General features: G+C 36.3%; 1 protein-coding gene across 1 annotated transcript in view; it reads left to right on the forward strand.

Moving 5' to 3' along the window:
- LOC138176091 (inositol 1,4,5-triphosphate receptor associated 2-like) overlaps positions 1-22,726 on the forward strand; it is a 116,194-nt gene that overhangs the window by 74,051 nt on the left and 19,417 nt on the right. Inside the window, exons 24-32 of the mRNA XM_069106817.1 lie at positions 8,147-8,193; positions 8,291-8,352; positions 8,470-8,577; positions 11,604-11,674; positions 13,540-13,600; positions 18,411-18,474; positions 18,562-18,589; positions 18,857-18,997; positions 22,325-22,459. Of these exons, the coding sequence (XP_068962918.1) occupies positions 8,147-8,193; positions 8,291-8,352; positions 8,470-8,577; positions 11,604-11,674; positions 13,540-13,600; positions 18,411-18,474; positions 18,562-18,589; positions 18,857-18,997; positions 22,325-22,459 (717 nt within the window). The remainder of the gene's footprint in view (positions 1-8,146; positions 8,194-8,290; positions 8,353-8,469; positions 8,578-11,603; positions 11,675-13,539; positions 13,601-18,410; positions 18,475-18,561; positions 18,590-18,856; positions 18,998-22,324; positions 22,460-22,726) is intronic.

Genomic DNA, 22,726 nt, shown 5'->3' on the forward strand with positions numbered 1-22,726 from the left:
GGCCACTTGCACGTCTTTATTCTGAGCCGTATTTTCTAAAATATTTTTCATTCTACTCCCCTATGCCCACCTTTTCATCGAAGTCACTGAATCTTGAAGTGTAAATATAGTTAGGAATGTCTAATTGAGTTATTTTTTTAAGCAATTAGGGTTAAGTAACTTGCTCAAGGTTACACGGTGTAATATAATACCAAGCAAAGGCAACTTCCCAGGTTCAAAAATACCAGCATAGGTGCTCTCTATTTTATTCAGTAACAAACCCAGAACAGAGAAGATCAAAACATGACATCATTCAAAATACAGCATTTACTAAGTGTGATTAAATCATCTCCAAGGCCTACCCCACCCCAGGACTTTCCAATCATTCAATCAATTACAAAGTCTCTGTTCCAAATACTTCTCCACCCCTAGGCTATACCTTAATTAAGTCCACCACAAAGCCCCTCTTCTCAAATGGAGATTAGTTTCCAAACATAAGGTCAAAAGTTCCCCACCCCTGGATCACAATTGAATCTACCCCAGAGCTACATCAAGTTTAAACACAGCACTTAATACCCAAATGGAGGTCTTTTCTTCATCTTGACAGAGGCAAGTTCTCAGCAATCTTAGTTCCTGGAGAGACAAGGCTTAGCAAGGCCATAAGATACATTGCCAGTCCCTTCATGAATTTATCCTCTGTCTGTAGAACAGCCCTAGAACCCCTGAACACATTAGCAAAGCCCTCTCCCAGGATTTCTGTAAACATACAACAAGAAAATCCTTCTTCAGGGCTTCAGAACCAACAGAAAGGCTCCCAGACCCCTGCAACAACAGTACTGTCCCTCACCAGTGGACAGTATTCACTCTGTCTGCAGGACAGTCTCCAGACCCCTGCAACAACAGTACTGTCCCTCACCAGTGGACAGTATTCACTCTCTGTCTGCAGGACAGTCGCAGGCCTTCTTAGCGAACAGCCAGGTTCCAGGACTTCTTCAACAAAAGGACTGTCTTTCACCAGTGGACAAATCTGGCAAAATAACATCAAAACAGACAGACAAAGTACCAGCAAAACAGCCATGTCTCCTCAGTCCTTGGCAGCTCAGGGGGCAGGTCTCAAAAGTCCAGGGCAATTCAAAGCAGCCACCAGCAATTCTCTTAGCCTCTCTCTCCCTCCACGAGGTGCTGCTTCCAAAAAAGATCTTCCGCCTCTCTCTTGTGTCTCCAAATCTACGTCACCAGCTCCTCCCAGTTCAGGACTTTCTTTTCACATCAACAAGCCCATCCCACAGGTGGGATTAACAAACTCTGGGTTTTAACACAATCAATTTGAAAACCAAGCCAATACAGGGGAATCTTTAATTGCCATTACTATCACACACGGCCAAGTGTTTCTGGGTGGATGCTAAGTGTCTGAGCCCGGATTCGATCCCCCAGGTCATCCCGACACTGAGGCCAGTGCTCTTACTCGCTGTGCTACCTGGCTGCCCCTCTAATTGAGTTTTTTATAGATGTTCTCTACAGTCTTATGCTTTGTAACAAATATGTAATAAGCTAGAATTATCAGGATGCTGGTCTTTTAGTAAATAGTTGTTACGATCAACGTAATATGAGGTGACTATTCCATGAAATGTGTATTTTTGCTTTTACATAATGAAAACAGATCATTAAGTACTTTATTTGCCTCTCCTGTACAAACCTGTGAACAATCCATTTAGCATCAGTTTACCTTTCATCTTTTAATTTGCTTAAGAGTATCAGGATTTATATCATTCAGTTCTGCTAGTAGAAACTTATCGGTCGTTGGACAAAGATATTATAATTAGAATACCAGAAGTTCCTTTTTTTTTCTTTTTAATAAGCAATCGGGGTTAAGTAACTTGCTCAAGGTTACATGGCCAGTTATTTCTGGTTGTGGTGCTGAGTATCTGAGCCTGGGATTTGATCCAGGTCATCCCGACACTGGAGCCCTCTGCTCTTACTCGCTGAGCCACCTGGCCACCCCTCAGAAGTTCCTTTTCAAAGATTGTACAAACTGCTTAATGTTTTAGCATTTGCCTTCCCACATACCAGTCTGTCATAGTCATTGAAAAAGCAGAAGAGAACTACAAAGGACTGAGGATAATTTCTTATTTTTCTTTGTTTCATTAGTTATTATGGCCAAAAAATTTATAAACTAATGTTCAGCCCACTAGTGGTAAGTTTTCTGGTCCTAGCCATGATGATTAAAATGGTTTATAGCACTTTAAGGTTTAAAAAAGACTTTGCATACATTCTCATTTGATCCTCACAACAAGGAATTGTGAATTACATTTAATTAATTACAATTAATTAATATGAATTACATTATACAGATTATAATTACATAATTATACGTTATAATTACATTATACAAATTAATGAATTACAATTAATTAATAACTTGTAAAGTAGGAATTGTTATCCCTATTTTACATTTGAGGAAACTGAGGCTTCTATGAAGTGCCTAGCCCAAAACCCTCTAGCTAGTGACAAAAGGCAGGATTGGAATGAAGATCTCCCTTGAGTCGAAACCCAGTACTCATTCCTCTATACCTTACAATTTCCATTAGTCAGAGATACTTTGAGGGTGTTATTTGGTTTAAGAAATATGGAATTTATAATTCCAAAAATGATTTCCTGATTGTTAAGGTACTTGATTTGAATTCCCAACTTCAGGCATTTTCATTAGCTGTCCCCCATGCTTAGACTGCTCTTTCTCCTCACTGTTGCCTCCTGGTTTCTTCAAGTCAAAGCAAAAATTCCACTTTCTACAGGAAGCCTTTTCTGATTCCAGTTAATTCTAGCTATTAAGCATTATAATTTATCCTGTAGATAGCTTGTTTTTTCATAGTTTTTTGCATGTTTTCTTCCCCCATTAAACTGTGAGCTCCTTGAGAGCAGGGACTATCTTTTGCCTTTCTCTGTATTCCTATCAGATAGCACAGTGATTGCACCTACTAGACACTTAAATGTTTGTTAACCATTTCTTATCCAGATTTGATACACTTTAAGAAACAGGTAGTTTTAGATAATTTTGTGGAAAGCTCTAACAAAACTATGGAGCTTACCATGATGGGTATAGTTGACTTTCTGAAGAAAGGAAAGGGGAAACTTTGGATTACTTGTTTTCTTAGCCCATTCCCGCGATGTCTTATCATTTGAGAGTTTCCAGAATCACACATGAGTAGTATGAAGCAGAGAAGAAAGCACTGAATGCTGGTCAGGTAAATTGGAAATTGAAATTATCCATAATTTTTGGATTTGTTTTTGTTTGGATTTGTTTGTCTTTGTTCTTCATCAGGTATAATACATGTAAAGGTTTGCAAACCTTAACGCGCTATGTAAAAGTAAATGATGTTATTTTTAACAACTTATAACATCCCTTCATGTTATAACTTTTAGGGGAAAAGATAGAAGCCTGGTGTCATGATAGAGGAAAGGAGGCAAGTTCAGTGGAGAAAGTGCTGGATTGCTAGTCATAAGACCTGAGTTCCCACAGACTGCCTCTGCCACTTACTACTTTCTGTGACCTTGGACAAGGCACTTCACCTATTTGGTGTCTCCGTTTGATGATTTTTATAGGAAAGAAGGAATGAGGTGGCTTCACAGTTCCTTTCCGGGCTAAATCCATGATCATACAACTTTTTAATTACTTCAGTAGCTCTCCCAGCTATCCTAGTTATCTTGGTTTAAACACATATAGATAACTTTGACACACTGAGAGGACAAAGAATGTTCTTGGTTGTGACACGGTTGGAGCAGAGTGCAGGAAGGCAAAGACCTATGAGATGGAATTCACTTCAAAATAGTATCACTGAGGTTAAAAGGATGACATGCACCTAGCAAAAGTTAAAGAAAAACTACTTAGGGATTGTTATTTGTTATTTTATTCAGATTCCAGTAGTTGCTAATCTTTTATATTTGACCCAATCTTTTGATGATATTGATAAGACTGTATCATTTCAATGTTTTTGGGTTATATCTTCAAATATAGTCAATAGTGACTTTGTTCAAGGCTTATCTGTATATGGGAAAACTGGGATCTACTTTGTTTTATTTTGTTTTTTTAATTTAAATATGTCCAACTATTGTCTGACATAGCAAACATTTATTGTTTTCAATGTCAGACAGGATAGTCAGACAAACTTAAATTAAAAAATATATATCTAAAAGATTCTTCCCATATACATAATTTTTAAAAATGTTTATGTTAAAATAATGGTAAAGAAATGTTGAAAAGTAATCTGGCCCAGCTTCTTTCCTTTTTTAATGATAACATTTTTTTTTTTTTGCTTTTTGGAGGGCAATTGGGGTTAAGTGACTTGCCCAAGGCCACACAGCTAGTTTTTGTGTTAAGTGTCTGAGGCCGGATTTGAACTCAGGTACTCCTGAATCCAGGGCTGGTGCTCTATTCACTGCGCCACCTAGCTGCCCCCTTAATGATAACTTTCTGGTTATTTCTGATCTATAAATTTTATTACCCAATGCTTGAACACGTGTATCTGTTTTTCTGATATTGTTCTATGGCCTAGCCAATGGGAAAATCTGTTCCCCCATTACTTCATTCTGCCCCACCCCATTTTGAGGTTTGCTTAGCATCAAGAACAAATTTCTGCACTTTGGATTTCCATTCAAATGTTAGGCAGCTTAATATTTGAATGCCCTGAATAGGATGAGGGTGTTTTTGTTCCACCATGTTTTATTAGAATGTGCAGGCTATGATGACTTCTTCACCACGTAAGTAAGCCTTGTCTGTGGACTTTTTTCTTTGTAAATAATTTATCTCTTTTAGCCTTTGTCTTGTCTTTTTTTTTTAAGCAATCTTTGGGGTTACTTAACCCTACTTTTGGGGTTAAGTAACTTGCTCAAGGTTACAAGGCCAGTTATTTCTGGGTGTGGTGCTGAGTATCTAAGCCCGGATTTGCTCACTGAGCCACCTGGCCACCCCTAGCCTTTGCCTTATCTTAATCCGTTGTTTTCTGCTTCCTGACTTATTCTATACTAATTATGGTAAAGAAAGTTCAGAGAGGTTCTTTTTCTTTTTTGGGGTTTTTTTTAGTCCGGATTAGGAGTTTGGCTAGAGGAGCCTTCTTGTACTAATCATACTAATTGAAGGAACAAAGTTATAGGAACACTTTGGTAAATTTTATCTGAGTAAAATATTTGCTTACTTTGACAAACATTGTCTTAGCCATTACTACTAACTTAAAGGTATCTTGTTTGACATCTTTTTTGAGCTGTATCTTAGTTTTCTTGGAACTCACAAGAAAAAATGGTGGATCTAACTTTTTTTAGTTCATGTTCACTGGATACTCAAATTCATTTCTAATTGCTTGAATGTATATAATCTAATGATTTGGGACTAATATCAAACCCATTTACCTACTTAACTCATAATCATATGCACAACTACTCTCTATGGAACTTCCCTAAAAATTACAAATTTATTGTGTCTCTAATGAGAATAGATGTTTAGAATTATCAAAAGCACTCGGAATATCTTTTAAAAGTCTTTACTGCTTTATCCGATGAGATTTCTTTTTGGTTGTTGTGAAATAATGAGAAATATCAGTAACCCAAGTGAAGTGGCAATTCATATTTTACCCAGAATACTGACTTTCTCTACAGAGAATCATCTCTTGTTGACTTTGGATGATGTGATGATACCTTCAGCACAGAGAAAGAAGGGGAGTACTTGTCACTGGAGTGTTTCATTGTTTTCCCCTTTTTCGCAAGATAATCTACCATTTGACTGTAACTAACATTAGATTAATTTACAAACAATGAACGACAGTGGAATATCGCTTGTCAGTCCATTTGCTACATCAGCAATTTGAATCCAAACTACATGATAATAATGCTAATAAAATATTAACTGGCATCATTTAGGTGGTAACAGGATATAAGATTGAATGATCTAACATCAATAACTGTAAAGGAGAGAGAAGTGTATTAAATATGTAGCATTGGACAAATGTAATTTTTGCATTATCTGATTTGATGGGCATGTAACAACATGAAATTGTTATTAAAAATTCTTACTATATCATCAACTTAATTCAAATACTCAGACAATCTTTCACCACAAGGTGGTAGGTTGGGTGTGTATTTGACAGGTATGAATTTAACAAAGACTTTCCAAAGCTTTGCTCAGTTATTTTCTCAATCAATAAGCATTTAAGTGTTTATTATGTGAAAAACTTATTAGAGAACCATTATCTCCCAAGGCATTCTGTTTCAATTTGGGATAACTCTAATTATAGGAAGTTTGGGGGATTTTTTTTCTTTATATTAAGTCTAACTTTGTAAATGTTTTAGAATATTGTCTTCACAGGAAGCTTGTCCCAGGTAGTCTATGGAACGTTGTTAATATTTGAACAGTTACAACAGTTCATACTGAACTCTCTGTGTAACAGTGGGATATTTAAATAGTTAGGTGAGTTTTTTGTTTTTTGCTGTCTTTGGTTTTCCTCAAAGAAACATCTATACCTGTGATTCCAACTAAAGTTTGATAACATGCCAGAAGTTATTTGAATCATTCCAATTAGTAGTTTAAATTAAGTTTTGTTTCTTTGTTAGTTTCAACTCAATTCGCATTTCTTTAATTAAAAAAATAAATTTATGCAACAAGAATCCTTTAACCTGGGAAAGAAAATATTTAGGAGGTGACATAATAAACTAGTTGTCATCATATTTACAGGGCTATCATGTAAAAGAGTATTTGTTGCGTTCTCCTTGGCCCAAGAAGATAGAACTAAGGAGAAATGGGGAGAAATTGGAAAGAGGAAAATTTAGGCTTGAGTTCAAGAAAAATTTCATAACAATTAGAGCTATCTAAAAGCCTACTTTTATTGGTTTCTCTCGCTCTCTTTGTCTCTTTCTTTCTGCATGTCTTCAGGCAAAGGATTGATGACCATATGATGGGAATCTTGTAAGAGGAAATTATTTTTCAGATATGGGTTGGTCTTGGGGACCAATGAAATCTGACTCTAAAATCCTATGATTCCATGATTTCCTGATCCTCCCCATTGTTGGTAGTCTCTGTCTTGGGAGAATGTAAGCTCCCTGAAAACAAGGATTGTTTCATTTTGGATTTTATGCCCCCACTACCTAGCGTAGTACCTTTCACATAGTATGTGCTAATAAGTGTCTGTTAATTTGAATTAAATGTGTTGAACATAAACCACAGAACTATGCTGTGGTTTTTAATGTTTAGGGATGTGAACTAACTTTTGTTAATGACATACTTGGAGTTTTTCTTTACTTTGAAAATGGTTTGCCCTATCTAAATACAAATTAGTAAGCTGCCTGGAAAATTAAATTAAAAATTATGAGACAGTGAGAATTCTAAAGTGACAGAATCAAATAAGCAACACTTGGTTATTGAACTCCTCCCAAAGTTGTTTGTGATGTAGAACAAGAGTTTGAGATGCTTATTTGGGAGGCTGAGGCTGCTGTTTATATAAAATTTATTCTGTTCACTGGATTTTAACCTGACCAGCTTTCTTCCTTCTGTGTACCCTAATATCTGTGAAGTACAGAACAAATTTAATTCGTTACTATTCACTTTTACATGAACTCAGAACTTAACTTGAATCTTCAAGATAATTGTTTAAAATTGACTATGCATACATATATACATAGAAACTTAATATATTTTGCTTGTGGAGATTTGCTTCCAAGATAACTCAATATGTTTGTATTGTTATAAACATGTCTAACTTGGCGATTTTGAAAGTCTCCTAAGGATTATTTCCATTACATGAGAGTTTTCCTTTAAATTTCAACCATTCCTAGTACATTTAAAACTGTTTACATATAAATTTTGAGAAACTATGCATACTAATGGCTACAAACTTTATATAATATATTATATAATATATATGTATGGATATTTATGTCTAGTGTATAAATTATAACACATCTACCTCTACTATAATGCTAGATTATCACAAAAAGGGTAAGTTGAGTGTGGAATGATTTGAAATTACATGAAAAAATAATTATAATTTAATAATAATAATAATAATATAGCTATAATAACCCTTAAAAATGCTGCTTTCATATTTTTGCCAGTGAGTATCTCACCCCCATCCCCTTTTGCAAAATGAACATCAGTTTGAATATTCCTTTGAAATTTCTTTTAAAGGAGAGCCTGGTTCATCAGTTGCCACCTGAGGGTTTGCTACAGGCCAGGTTTGCCCATCTTTTTTTCACATTCATTTACTTTCTAAGATAATAATAATAATAGCCATAATAACCCTTAAAAATTCTGCTTTCATATTTTTGCCAGTGAGTATCCCAGCCCACCCCCTGGACACACTTCTTCCATGAACAGAACTATACCCTCCAGTGGTAAGTAGTCTTGGAAAAACTATTGCCTGTGTGCTGTGTTGAAATGTGCAAATAAGTACTTAGACAAATGATACATTTGCATTGTATTCATTTTTTTCTGCTTCCTCCTTTTTGTAGATTCAAGCTCTGGATTTTTGACTATGACCTCTGATCACCCTGATTCCAATGAGCAGTATGAAAAAGAGGAAACAGCACCATCAGCTTCTATAACGATAGAAGACCAAGGTGAGATGTAAAATGATGTAAGGAGTTATTTGTATCCTAAGACTGCACATAGTAAAACTATTGTCTGAGAATTTTGTAACAAAAAGTTAAGGAACTCTGACTAACTTCTAGAACTTATTATCTTCTCCCCAAAAAACCACTCTTCCAAACTTCCTGTATTTGTCAAGGGTACCACTCCCATCCTAGTTATACAGGTTTATAACCTGAGTCATACTTAATTCTTCTTTTTTCCTTACCCCACATATCTAGTCAGTTGATAAGTCTTATAGATTCTGCTTTGGTAAAGTCTTTTCTATCTGCCCCTTTCTCTCCACTCAAGAAAGAGTGTGGTCACTGTACTAGTTGAACTTGCTCATTTTACTGATGAGGAAATTGAGAACCAGGGAAGTTCAATGACTTGACCAAAGTCTCACCAGTAGTATATGTTGGAGGTAGCATGTTGTCTGATTCCACAGCTTGTCTTCTTTCCATTGTATCCTGCTGCAACTCCCACTAAAACACCCTACAATTTGGCTCCTGCCTGATTTTCCAGGCTCTTTGTTTCTCTTAACTGTATTCCTCTTAACTCAACCTTCTATATACCAGTCCTGGAATATTCTTCCCCTGCATCTCCACTTCTTAGACCATAGGTCAATTCAAGATTCTGATCAAGTGCTAACTTATACTTGTATAGTTCCTGATTCTCTCAGCTGTTAGCACTCTTTCTCTCCTGAAATAACCACATATTTGTTTATCTGTGTACATATTGTATCCCTCTGTAAAATATTAGCTTTCTGAAGAACAGGACTGCTTTTTTTATTCTTCATTTTTGTCTTTGTATCTCTAACCTCTAGCACGGGGCCCTTGATGTAGTAAGAGTATGATAAATATTTGTTGAATTGAGTTAAATGGTAGGTAAGAAAGCCAAGGGATAAGATGACCTTGTTTGATGTTTTTTTGCTTCTTCTGCGGGCAGAGTGAGAGGAAATGGGTCTAAACTACAGGATGCAGTCACTTGATGCACTTGAAAATTTCCTAATAGTAATGGTGATTTGACACTGGGACAGATTACTAAAAGAGAACCTATATACCCTACCTATTTCCCTGAAGATATTTAAAATTTAATCTAATCTTTTCAGAATGGTTTAGCATCTAGTCTACCAAAAAGGTAATGATATTAACTGGATGAAATGCCTCTGCAGCCATGCGATTCTGAGAACAAGTCATGGCTTTTAGTCACATTCATTGAAAATCTAGGCCAATGACCAAATAGGGGAAAGAAAATAAACAAACTTCGTTTCCTGAGGGCAAAGATATTTCAGATGGGTTAGTAGTAATGTAGTAATTTACATATTAACCGATTTGAATTCTATTACGTAGTGTAGCAACCAAAAATAGTCTTAGCACTACATAATTAAATATAATGATCAACCTTGGCCTCAAAAGAGGTATGAGGAACTGTACCTCCCTCATGCTAAAAACAATCTGGAACCATGCCCCCAAAGTAACTAAACTTCATACTCCTTGACCAATGAGATCAACAAAAAAGGGAAAGTATCTATGTATCCAAAAAATTTTTATAAAAATTCTTTTTTTGTAATAGCAAAAATCTGGAAACTAAGGAGGATAACTACTGGGGAATGGCAAAAACAAATAATTATGAATGCAATAAAATATTATTGCTTCATTTGAAAAAATAACAAAGTGGATGGTTTAAGAAAAAAGGCTTCGATGAGCTGACACAAAGTGAAATGAGCTTAACCAGAAAGACATTTAATAAAATAAGAACAACATTGTAAGGAAAAACAATTTTGAATAGCTTAGGAACTTTGATCAATCCAATAGTAAACTACAATTCCAGGGGACCAAAAATGAGGCATGCTACCCACCTCCTGACATACAGTGGCCTCAAGACACAGAATGACACACATACTTTTGGACATAGGCAATGTGGGAAATTACTTTGCTTTACTATTCATATTTGTTAGGAATTTTTTCTTTTCTATTTTTGTTCAATTGTGGTATGGAAGGTGGTAGGGAGAAAAAAATAAGTGCTTGATAGTTGAAACTTTTAATATCTTTAAAAAAAAAATACGTACCCCTGTCCCTTCTCTGCAGGAAAACATAGATGTGGAACATCTTTTACATACACACACACACACACACACACACACACACACACACACACACACACATATATTGCCAGACATGGTTGATGTGTTGCTTAATTTTGCTGAGCTGCTTTTTCACTTTTCTTTTTTATTCTTTGTTGTAAGGGATGGGCTCAACATGAAAGAGAAAAGATAAATTTGGAAGTGAAAATGATACATATTTTTTAAAATTTGAAAATATTCATAATAATTGCTTTAAAATAGTGAAAATATATGAATTAAAAATTATCTTTGCCTCTTTAATCTATAGCCTTTTTATCTAAAGACAATTGCATTAGATTAAAGGAAATCACTTTCACATACCGGCCACATGTGTGGAATCCCCAATATATATTTATCAAGTCACAAAAGGTGGCCATGATTCTGAAAATTGTTTATGTCCCTTTCCCAATTTCTTATTGATATGATAGTATACATTTTATGTATCTCATTATCCCTTTTATCATAATTATGGGTGTCCTTTCACCTATTAAAGTATAAGCTTCTTGATAGCAAGGGCTGTGATATCTGTCTCTGTATCTCCAGCACCTTATATATAGTAGACACTTAATAAGTGTTTGTTAAATGGAATTTATGAGAGTGAACAGCACCTCCCTAAAGAAGTACCATGCTGGCTATGCACTATCATTTCATTTTTATTAGCAAATTATACCCACTGCCTTTGAACATTAAGGAATTGTTTCTGTGAATTTTTCCAATTCTAGTCAACTTTAAATTTTAGAGCCTTATATAATCTATGTATGGGCAGATTTATATAAATATATGTTCACTTCCTAAAGGTTCATAGTGACTGTTTATGCCCCCTCATCTCTTCCTTCATCTCTTTCTATTCACCCTTTTTTATTTCATCTCCTCTTTCGCATTTTTCTCTCACAGGTAAAAATGTAGCTAATGAAGATATTCCTCTTCACCTTTCTATGGATGAAAAGAAAACCACATTAAATTTGGTAAGAGACTAGACCAATGCTGTTAATTAATGATAATCATAGTAGCATTGAATTAGATCTAGCAAAGACTTTAGAAGCCTTCTAACCCAATACCCTTATTTCACATACAAAGACCTGTGTTCCAGAGAAGTTAAGTGACTTGTCAAGATAAGTTAGTGAGCAACCAAAGTGGGCTTCAAACATACATTGACTAATTCCAGACCCAAGGCCCTTTATGAGGATAATGGTGAAGATAATGATAACATTCTATATTTGGATTGTATATTTGTATCTTTACTTTTTAAAAGAACTTCCACAAACATAATATCATGACATCACAGATCCCACAAACAGAATTTATTAAAACCCATATTTTGAGACTACATTGTTTATTTTTTTCAATACTTCAGGGGTCCACAATTGTGCCATTCTGGGTACTTTTCTACAAATCACAGTCCTTCCACACCCTTTTAAACCAAATTCACCAACTGCTATGACCAAAAACACAAGGTGACAATCTGAGGTGATGGGCCTCTCCCTACTGAGCTGGCTACTTTTTGAATAACATTAAATGCGCATCCCTAGGGCTTTATTTGTAATCTTTCCAGCTTGGTAAAGCTTGTGAAGCTTATGCTTCACTGGTATAGCCTTGAGATTTCAGGTGTCCCTCTACCCCAGAATGAGACTTCAGGGTGAGGCTTAATGATGGTGATTGTGGATTTACAAACACTATGACTGAAGCATAAAGGCTGATTTCTAGAGGTAATAGAAACACTGTTCATTCTTCTTGATTGCTCTTCTAACATGTACTAAAGATTTCTTAGGGACTTTCTTATTCATCCTTTATCACAAATACCTAGCACAGTGATTTACATATTGTAAGGCTTGATGAATGTTTAATGAAGTGAATGGAATATTTTGAACATTAAGTATTATTAAATAAATGACTGTGATTTCATAGGTTATCAAATATACTTTTCTATGCCATATAATTAGACTCATAATAATCCCACAGTTTTATGCCTGATGAATTTTATGTCCAATGAAAACAATATTCACTGCCCATGTATATTCAGTAAAATATAGACAATAAAATTCCTGTCTACCACCACTTTTCTATATCATTACATTTCATGATAGACTTTGTGTCAAAATAACCCTCAAAGATCTGTGCTTTCCTGCCTCTCTAGAAGTGAAGTAATATGGTGTAGTAGGAAGAATATTGATGTTCAATCTAGGAGACGTGTGTTCATGTCTTGGTTTTCATTATTTTCTAGTCATATGACTATAAATAACTCATAACACATCTCTGAACTACTCTCCTTATCTGTAGAATGGGGATAATTTGATAGTTTTTACTCTCTTCCTCTCAGGATTGTACTTTATAAATTGCAGTACCTTATGTGAATGTAAACTATCATTGCTAATTATATTTACTCACAGTATTTCCCCCATCTATATTCAATATACCCTTTCCATTCCTCTCTGACTAATAAAATATCCGAATTCTAATCCTTTCTCTCCCATGGAACTTTCTTAGACCATTCTGGACCTACAGTAAGTGATCTCTCCCTTCTCTGAACTCATAGCACTTATTGCCAATATCCATTGATCTAAGCAATTAATCACCTTATGACTGATCTTCTTTTCTTACCTTTTTCTTATTTGACTTCTCAAGTCTTTATGCCTTGTCCCCCTAACTAGATTATAAAATCCTAGAGTATGCTACTTTCTATTCCCCAGATTTTCAGACCTTGCCTTGCATATGCTAAATACATATTAAATGTTTATTGATAGGGAGGAAAACCCAAAACCTTATAGAGAACTGCATTTGTAGCAATACTCAGGTGGGCCTTTATTATGTCTTTCATCTCTATAAATTTTAGGAAACCAAAGAAGGACCTGAAGCAATTACAGAGTATAAAGAAGAATATGCCATTGGAGGAGGTAAGAGGAATTTTCTCCCACTTCTCTGTTGATGCAGAATCTCACTAAGAGAAGCTAAAATCTTGTTACTTGACCTAGGGCTAAAACAATAAGAAAGCTAATATTTGACTCGATTTTTATCTCCCCACTTTGAAGCTTCAATGATTCTGTGATCTTATTTATAATAGTATTTCCTCCAACAGTGAAAATCACAACCCACTCATACTTTTTCCCCTTTTCTATTTGTGCCCATTACAATCTGTAAATCTTTCTCTTGGTCTCCTGATATTCCATGGGAGAGGATGGTCCATTGGTTACCCTTTGTTCTTGCTACATGACAGATCCACCTGTTTTTCTGATCATTCATGTCTCTGGTGATAGCCTTTATACCAGATCTCCTGCACAGTTCTACTTTGGTGATATGTTGTTGCCTATTTATGCCCAATATGAATGGATTTTTTGAGTGACCTACTGCTCAGACTCTTCTCAGACTATGCTGTTCTGTAACTCATAGCCAAACAGTCTCATCTGAAGTATACTAGTATTAAAAAGATGAGTCTTTGAGGAAAAATCTGGGAGTCATTAAAAGCACAGCCAATTGCAATTCAGGCAATTTAGCCTTCCCCCCTCCTTTTATTCAGTTTTGGGGTCTGTTCATTATCCATCTGTAGTATCTGTTCAAAGTATATACATTGGGATCCTGGGGTGAGAAACCGCTGAGACGCCCTGCACAGCAGCCAGCACCACATGGCAGCTTCAGCTCTTGGCCTGCAGAGTGTAGGGGGACCAAGCGACTAGTCTGAGGGGTAATCACTCTTGCTTTAACCCGCTTGGATCTGGATTGTGGTCTAGGGTGGAGGTCCTGGGGTGTGTGACCAGTTTGCCAGAGCGTGTGGAGGCCTCAGAGAGGGCACCCAACTAATGCCTCCAGCAGCTGAGAAAACCCCAGCATTTGGGACGAAAGCTCCCCTGTCTGGTGGCAGAGTCCTACTGTGGCAAAAAGCCCAGTTACTGAGGGGAGACATGACCAGGCAAAGGAAACAAAGCAAACAGAAGATCCCAACATTCGACTCCTATTTTGGGAACAAAAAGGAGCAAAGCATGGAACAGGAGGAAGACAGTGAAGTCAGAACTCCTGCACCAAAAGCTTCCAAAGAAAATACAAGCTGGTTACAGGCCATAGAGGACCTGAAGAAGCAAATAAGAGAAGTGGAGAAAAAATTGGGAAGAGAAATGAGAACAATGCAAGAAAATTGCAAAATGAGTCAACAGCCTGACTGAGGAAAATCACACCTTAAAAAATAGACTAACTCAAATGGCAAAATAGGCTCAAAAGGCAATGAGGAGAATGCCTTAAAAAGCTGAATTTGCCAGATGGAAAAAGAATCTCAAAAGCTCCATGAGGAGAACCATTGCTTCAGAATTAGATTGGAGCAAATGGAAGCTAATGACTTTATGAGAAATCAAGATGCTGTTAATCAGATCCAAACAAATGAAAAATAGAAGGCAATGTGAAATATCTCATGGGAAAAACCACTGACCTGGAAAATAGATCCAGGAGAGATAATTTTAAAACTATTGGACTACCTGAAAGCCATGACCAAAGTAAGAACCTAGAAATCATCCTCCAGGAAGTTCTTAAGGAAAACTGCCCTGATGTTTTAGAACCAGAGGGCAAAAGAGAGGTTGAAAGAATCCACCGATCACCTCCTGAAAAAGATCCCAAAAAGAAAACTCCTAAGAATATTATAGCCAGGTTCCAGAATTCCCAGATTAAGGAGAGAATATTACAAGCAGCCAGGAAGAAACAATTTGAATATTGTGGAAACACAATCAGGATAACCCAGGATCTGGCAGCTTCTACACTGAGGGATCGAAGGGCTTGGCATATGATATTCCAGAGGTCAAAGGAACTGGGATTAAAACCAAGAATCACCTACCCAGAAAAACTGAGTATCATGTTTCAGAGGAAAATATGGTCATTCAGTGGAATAGAGGACTTTCAAGCATTCTTGCTGAAAAAACCAGAGTTGAATAGAAAATTTGACATTCAGATACAAGAAGCAAGAAAAGCATGAGAAGGTAAACAGGGAAAAGAAATCATAAGGAACTTATCAAAGCTGAACTATTAACATTCCTACATGGAAAAACAATAATTGTAACTGATGAAACTTTTCTCAGTATGAAAATAGTTGAAGGGAATAGAAATATGTGTGTGTGTGTGTGTGAGTGAGTGAGTGAGTGTGTGTGTCTTTATATGAGGGTATATGGGCATATGAATACATATGTGAATGTGTGTATATATGTTTACAGGTATATATAGATAGAGGGCACAGGACCAATTTAATAGGAAGGGATGATACTTAAAAGGTGAAATTAAGAGGTGAGAGAGGAATATAATGAGAGGATATGGGGAGAGACAGAATGGGGTAAACTATCTCATATAGAAGAAGCAAGGGAAAATGGTTACAATGGAGGGGAAGAATAGGAAGGCAAAAGGGAATGGGTCAACCTTATTCTCATTGAATTTGGCTTGGGGAGGGAATGTAATACACACTAAATAGGGTATCTCACCATACAGGAGAGTAGGGGGGAAGGGGATGGGAGGGGGGCTGTTGGAAGGGAGAGCAGGCTGAGGGGGGAGGGAAGTTGGAAACACCCACTTTTGAAAAGGGACAGGATCAAAATAGAGAATAGAAAAAGTGGGAGGTGGGATAGGAGGGAAGGAAATATAGTCAATCTTTTACAGTATATCTACTATGTTATTGTTTTGCATTAGCTAAACATGTACAACCTATACTGAACTTCTTATCTTCCCAGTAAGGGTGGGTGACAAGGGAGGAAGGGAATGAATCTGGAATTCAAAGTTTTAAAATCAAATGTTATATATATATATATATATATATACACACACACACACACACACACACACACACTATTATTAATACTATTTTACATGTAATTGGGAAATAAGATATAGAGTCACTGGAGATAGCGATCCACCATGCCCTACTGGAAAAGTCGAAAGGGGTATGGTAGAAAATATGGGAGAGAGCAGATTGGAGGAGGGGATATCCTGTGGGACTGCTATTTTGGGGCGGTGGGTAGGGGAAAAACGGGGAAAAATTGTAACTCAGAATCTGATGGAAATGAATTATGTAAATCAGAAGTTAATAAAGCATTTGAAAAATGGAAAACAAAACAAACAAAAAAAAAAAACAAAGTATATACATTGGTTAGGCACTGAGGTGGCATAGAGGATGGAGTCAGGAAGACCTGAATTAAAATCCTGCCTCATATGCTTACTAGTTTTGTTACTCTGGGAAAGTCACTTAATCTCTCTTCACCTCAGTTCCTTCAGTTATGAAATGGAGATAGCATCTATCTCACGGAGCTGTTAGGGGGACTAAATTACTCACATACACACATTCATATGCATATATTTGTATGTATGTATGTATGTATGTATGTATGTATATATATATATATGTATACCCACAAATACACAACTATAGTGCTTTGCAAACTTTGAAATGCCATATACATTCTATTACTCTATAATTACTGATGGAGCAGCTCTATGGATTGCCTATCCATCTGTATATCATGGTCTAGAGAATAGAGGTTCTTAAGCCACTTGGCTTTTCCATTGTGAATCATTCAGCTCAAACTCTTGAGTGATTCTGGGTCTCACCAGGCTCTGCAGTATTTTAGATTTTCATGCTGATGATGTACAAAAGGGAGACTCTGGAGGACCTCACCATTTATAGGGAATATTTCTTATTGTCCTGGAGGTCCTTCATGGCCATGGCAAATACCTTTGGCAAGTACTCATCTCCCTCATTTAATAGTAATAATCAAGGTACACCAGACACATTTATCTCCTTTTGCACATCTTTCAAGAATCTTGTATGATTTTGTTATGTGAATGGGAGATATTTTTCAATATAGTTTTATTTGTTTTATTAAATATTTCCCAATTACATATAAAAAATTAACATTCATTTCCTAAAATTTTGAGTTCCACATTCAGAAATACTTTTTTGGAAGAGAACTGGAAACAGCTTTTTGATCTAGCAAACTGAATTTATTTTGTAGTCAACAAACAAAAAGCACAATGGAGACATTGCATTCTCTGCACCTTCCAATTCATTTGTGTAACTATAAAGATGCAGCATATTGTAGGATATCACTTAGAAAAGCCTACTTATTCCCAGTTATGCCGTTAAGCCTCAAAACATTAATGTCAGATGGTTACCTTTCATTATTCCCACTGTCTTGGGGTCTGAACAGTTTTAATTGCCATTTCAATTTTGTGAGCTATGATTCCTGACATACTCATGAAACATATATAAAACGTTGGCTTCTGCCAAAGTGGTGCTGAGTTCTAAGATCCATTTCTTGCAGGTCCTTCTCTTTTTTTCTTTATTGAGAAATACCGTGGTAAAGATTCAATCAACAAGAATTTATTAAGGGCTTTGAATTTTGCTGTATATATTACTGCTAAGAAACGGTGTCATATTTTTTCAGTGAATGGCTCCAGTAAGAGCAGCTGCGATAGCTATGTACTGGAGAGACTCAAGCCATATTTCAGATATCACTGTAAATCACAGTGTTCAGTTTCATCACTGGAACCTCTGTGGTTTTAACCCTTCTGACCAAAATCATCAGGACTTCAGGTTTAAGCAATAACGCTAAAGCTGACATGACTCTTTGAAAGACATAGTATTTTTTGCTATTCATTCTTTAGGGGATATAACTCATATAAATGAAGAGACATCAAGTAGTTAATGTGATTTAACCAAATAATCTCCTTTTTGCCCCTTATTAGAAACGGCTGCTTCTACCATTCCAGTAACCAGTGTTAAATCAGTCAACTTTAAACAAAGTGACCAGTAAGTTAATTTTACCACAATCTATGAATGTTTCTTATTACTTTCTTGGGGGTTTTGTTTGAAGTCCTTCTCTTTCTTGTTCAGCAGCATTTCTACAAATGAAAAAGAGGTAGAGGTAAGTATGAAACATTTTCTATTTTTGGCTTTTACCAAATATAAAAAGATCCTTAAGTTCACCCAGGTATAACTGGTTCATGAATCCTATCCTGTTTGACTGGCAACACTGGAATTGAGCTTACTAAGAAGCAATTTTACTATGGTCCCTGCATATATCAAATTCATTCATGTCCCTTGATGCAGTCTTTCTTTACATTTAAATCTTGTATTAACTCTCATTTTCTCTCCTCATTCCTGTACCCCTTTTATTTTATTTCGGTAATAGGCTGAATTTCTTAGATTATCTTTGGGATTTAAATGTGACTGGTTTACCTTGGAGAAAAGAGTCAAGCTCGAGGAGAGGTCTCGGGATCTGGCTGAAGAGAATTTAAAGAAGGAGATCACTAACTGTTTAAAGTTATTAAAGGTTAGACTGATAATATTTGGGACCTTATTTCTATACTCTGGGACCTAGAGAGGATTCAAAGTTTGGGTAGCACTACAAACAGTTCTTGTTATCTTTCAAAGAATTTTGATTTTCTTCCAAGTCTAAGCTTGAATGCTACTTCTTTTGTGAAGCCTTCCCTATTCTTTTCAATTGTCTTCTCTTTCCCTTTCACCTTAGCTTGTAGTTACTTTATTTATGTGTTCTCACGTTCAGTTGAAAACATCTAAAGAGCAGGCATTGTTTTATTTCTGTATCCCTGGTGTGTAATAAAATGATCTGCACATAGTAGGCATTTAATGTTTGTTGAATTCATTTGAATGTAGCCTAAGATCAAATTTGCTATTTTTTTCCCTACCAGCTCATTTCACTTGCAGGTCACTAAAATCACTCAAATCCTGAGGTTGATTTTTTTTAACCCAAACGTAGGATTTTATCTTTATTACATTTCATTTTCTTAGATTCAACCTGTTGTTCTAGCTTACTGAGATCCTTTTAGATCCCAATTACTCATCTAACATATTAGATACCACGTGTTCTGTCATCTCTCCATTTGTGTGTGAGGAAGGGGAAGAGGTGATGAAAGTGAATGTACACACACAGAAAGCTGATATATCTAATCATCCTATAGATTTCTATAGACAGATTGATATCCGTAAATAAATATCTCAAATTCCTGTTCCCTACACATGTAATAAGTATGCCTTCTCTGTGTTTATAGATGTAATGGTAAAATTACTGAGAAAAAAGACTAACAGTACAGAGCCAAGGACAGATTTCTGGAATGCTTCATTAGAAACTTGTCTAAATATTGACTAGTATTTTTCTTCATTCTTGGTCTATTATGGAACGTCATAATGGAATATTGGATTGCTCAGTATGGATATGGAATGCTCAAAAGAGCACTACCACCACCAACAAAAAACTCAATTTTTTTTTGCCCTTTTATCCCCGAAACAATAAGATAGCTTTTCCTCTCGCTTATTTCTAGCAATGATGAGAAATAGATTAAATGTCAAAAAGGCTCCTTCCTTTTTGCATTTAGAACATAAACAATAATAGTAGGCTTTGGGGTTCAAAAAGGACTGATGTGTATTTCCCCTTCATGTAAAAGGAAAAACCAAAAATTGAATCAAGTGTATCTTACAAAAATGTCACTATGGAAGTGAATTGGGGACAGTAGTTGGCATTGGGGATTTAGGTTGAAGAGTAGGATAGGTAAGGGTGTGAGATGGCATTAAGGGACTGGATCCCTTGCTGCCTTTGCAACCAGGGCTTGGCCTTGGGGAGTAGCAGTGTTTTAGAGAGTGGCCTGGGGCATAGGGGGGTTGTATGACTGGCCTAGCATTACATAGCCATTAAGTATCATAGGTGGGACTTGAATCAAGGTTCTTTCTGACTCTGAAGTCTGCTCAGACCTTCACTTTACTTCCCCCTTGCAATAACCCTGAAATCCAATATATTTTTCACTCATTTCCTCAAAGCAAAACACACACTATTCCTTTCTAGGGAGTTTGTCAGGACAAGAAGTTCCTTAAGAATTAGTTCAACCAACAGTTAATTATACACCTATATCACCTGATCATAGGGAGGCCAGGTGGTACAGTAGATGGAGTGCTAGGCCTGGAGTCAGGAAGACTTATTTCATAAGTTCAGATCTAGCCTTAAACAGTGTTACTAGCTGTGTGACCCTGGGCAAATCACTTACCCCTGTTTGCCTCAGTTTCCTCATCTGTAAAATGAACTGGTGAAGGAAATGGCAAGCCACTCTAGTATCTTCACCAAGAAAACCCCAAATGGGGTCATGGAGAGTTGCACACAACTGAAATGATTGAACAGCAACATCACCTGATCAGGTCCTAGACCAGTGACACTAGAAGTAGATGAGAATAAAAGAAACTGAAAGGGCCAAATATGGTCATTGGTCAGCTAACTAATTCATTTTGCAATTCAGTTTCAAAAATATATACATCTCTTAATCCAAAGCAGTGTCCCAGGCTCAACTTGAAAAATGTTTTTAATATCCATCATTGGCATTATCCAGTTATGTTATTCCCTGATATTACTTGCTTCTTCTGGAGCATCACAGTATAATATTACTTTTAATAAAATAACTGGCATTTTTGCAGTACTTTCAAGTTCTCAAAGAATTTTACATATATGATTTCACATAAGCTCTTGTTAAACCAAAGTCTTCCTAACTCTACCTAAAGTATTTAATGCACTCTTGACTTTTGGTCAGAATATTTGAGACCTTGCTCATTTACTTATTAGCTATGTAACTTTGGACAAGTCACTTAATGTCTCTAACCCTCAGTTTCCTTTTCTGAAGAATAGGAGAAACACATGTGCTACCCATATTACAGGATTGCTGTAACAATCAAGTGAGATAATATATTTAAAGTAGCTTTGTAATAAGCTATTATTAATCTATATAATAAGATATTATTGTCTCCACCATCTTAATCCCCTAGTGTAGTCCACAGAAATGGCGTTGGGAGGGCTCTGAGAGGTCACTCATATATGAACAAGAATTTCTTCCATGAAATTCTCAAAAAGTCACCCAACCTTCGCTTCAAGATGTCTAATGAGGCCTTTCTCCACCATGCCCTGTGACCACTTATTCCATTTTTAGATACCTCTAATTGTTAGGAAATTCATCGAGTCTAGAAAGCTTGGGAAATTCTCTCCAGTCTTAACACCCGTCTCTAATTTCCACACATTGTTTCTGGTTCTGCCCTTTGGAGCTAGAGAGACCACACCTAACTCCTCTTCTCCAAGACAGTTGTGCTGGTCGCACACACTCAGAGAGAGCTATCACATCTCTCCTAAATCTTCTCTTCACATTAAACATCCCCATTTGCTTCCGATCATTAGGTCCTCTACTATTCTACTTACCTCCTTTGGATATTCTCCAGTTTAACAATATCCTTCCCAAATGGCAGCACCCAAAACTAAAAACAAAACTAGTGGTCCCACACTGGAATACAATGGGACTGTCACTTTCCTAGTCCTAGACAGAAACTATTCCTGTTGTAATGCAGGCTAATTTCAAGTTAACTTTCTTAGCTGCTATGTCACTCTTCACTTATATCATATTTACAATTCACCAAAACTTCCAGATCTTTTTCAAATAAGATGCTATCTAGCCATATTTCCTCCATCTTTTGCTTTTGAAGTTGATTTTTTTGGGGCCATGCAAAAATGTATCTCTAGTATTATTACATTTCTCATTTTCAAATTCTGGTTTGTCTGAAAAGCAACATTTGTTATTCCTCATACATAACTGTTTATTTCCCTTTTATGCAGTCTTTAATAACTCTCTGTGAAGATGATAACCAAGCCCAAGAAATCATTAAGAAGCTGGAGAAGAGTTTAAAGTTCCTTAATCAGTGCACAACAAGAGTTGCTAGCAAGGCAGAGATGCTGGGAGCCATTAATCAGGTAACTCTAAATTTTGTACTTTGCAAGTGGAATAAATTAAAAGCGTTGGGTTCCCAATTTATTAGATTATCTCAATTCCTAGTCATAATTTGAAACTTTAAAAATTTCTATCTGGACCAATCTATGAGGATTTTTCTTGTCTAAATGTATCCTGTACTGGATTTGAAGGGCTGAGTTTTTAGAGGCTGGAGAGGTAATCCTTCCCACCACCCCGTCGAACCCACTTGCAAAGTACAAAATTTAGAGTTACCTGATTACCGCCTCCCC

This window comes from Petaurus breviceps, unplaced genomic scaffold (assembly GCF_028583685.1).
Source record: "Petaurus breviceps papuanus isolate PSGF00001 unplaced genomic scaffold, PetGlider_PUasm1.0 81, whole genome shotgun sequence".
In the NCBI taxonomy this organism is placed as follows: domain Eukaryota; kingdom Metazoa; phylum Chordata; class Mammalia; order Diprotodontia; family Petauridae; genus Petaurus; species Petaurus breviceps.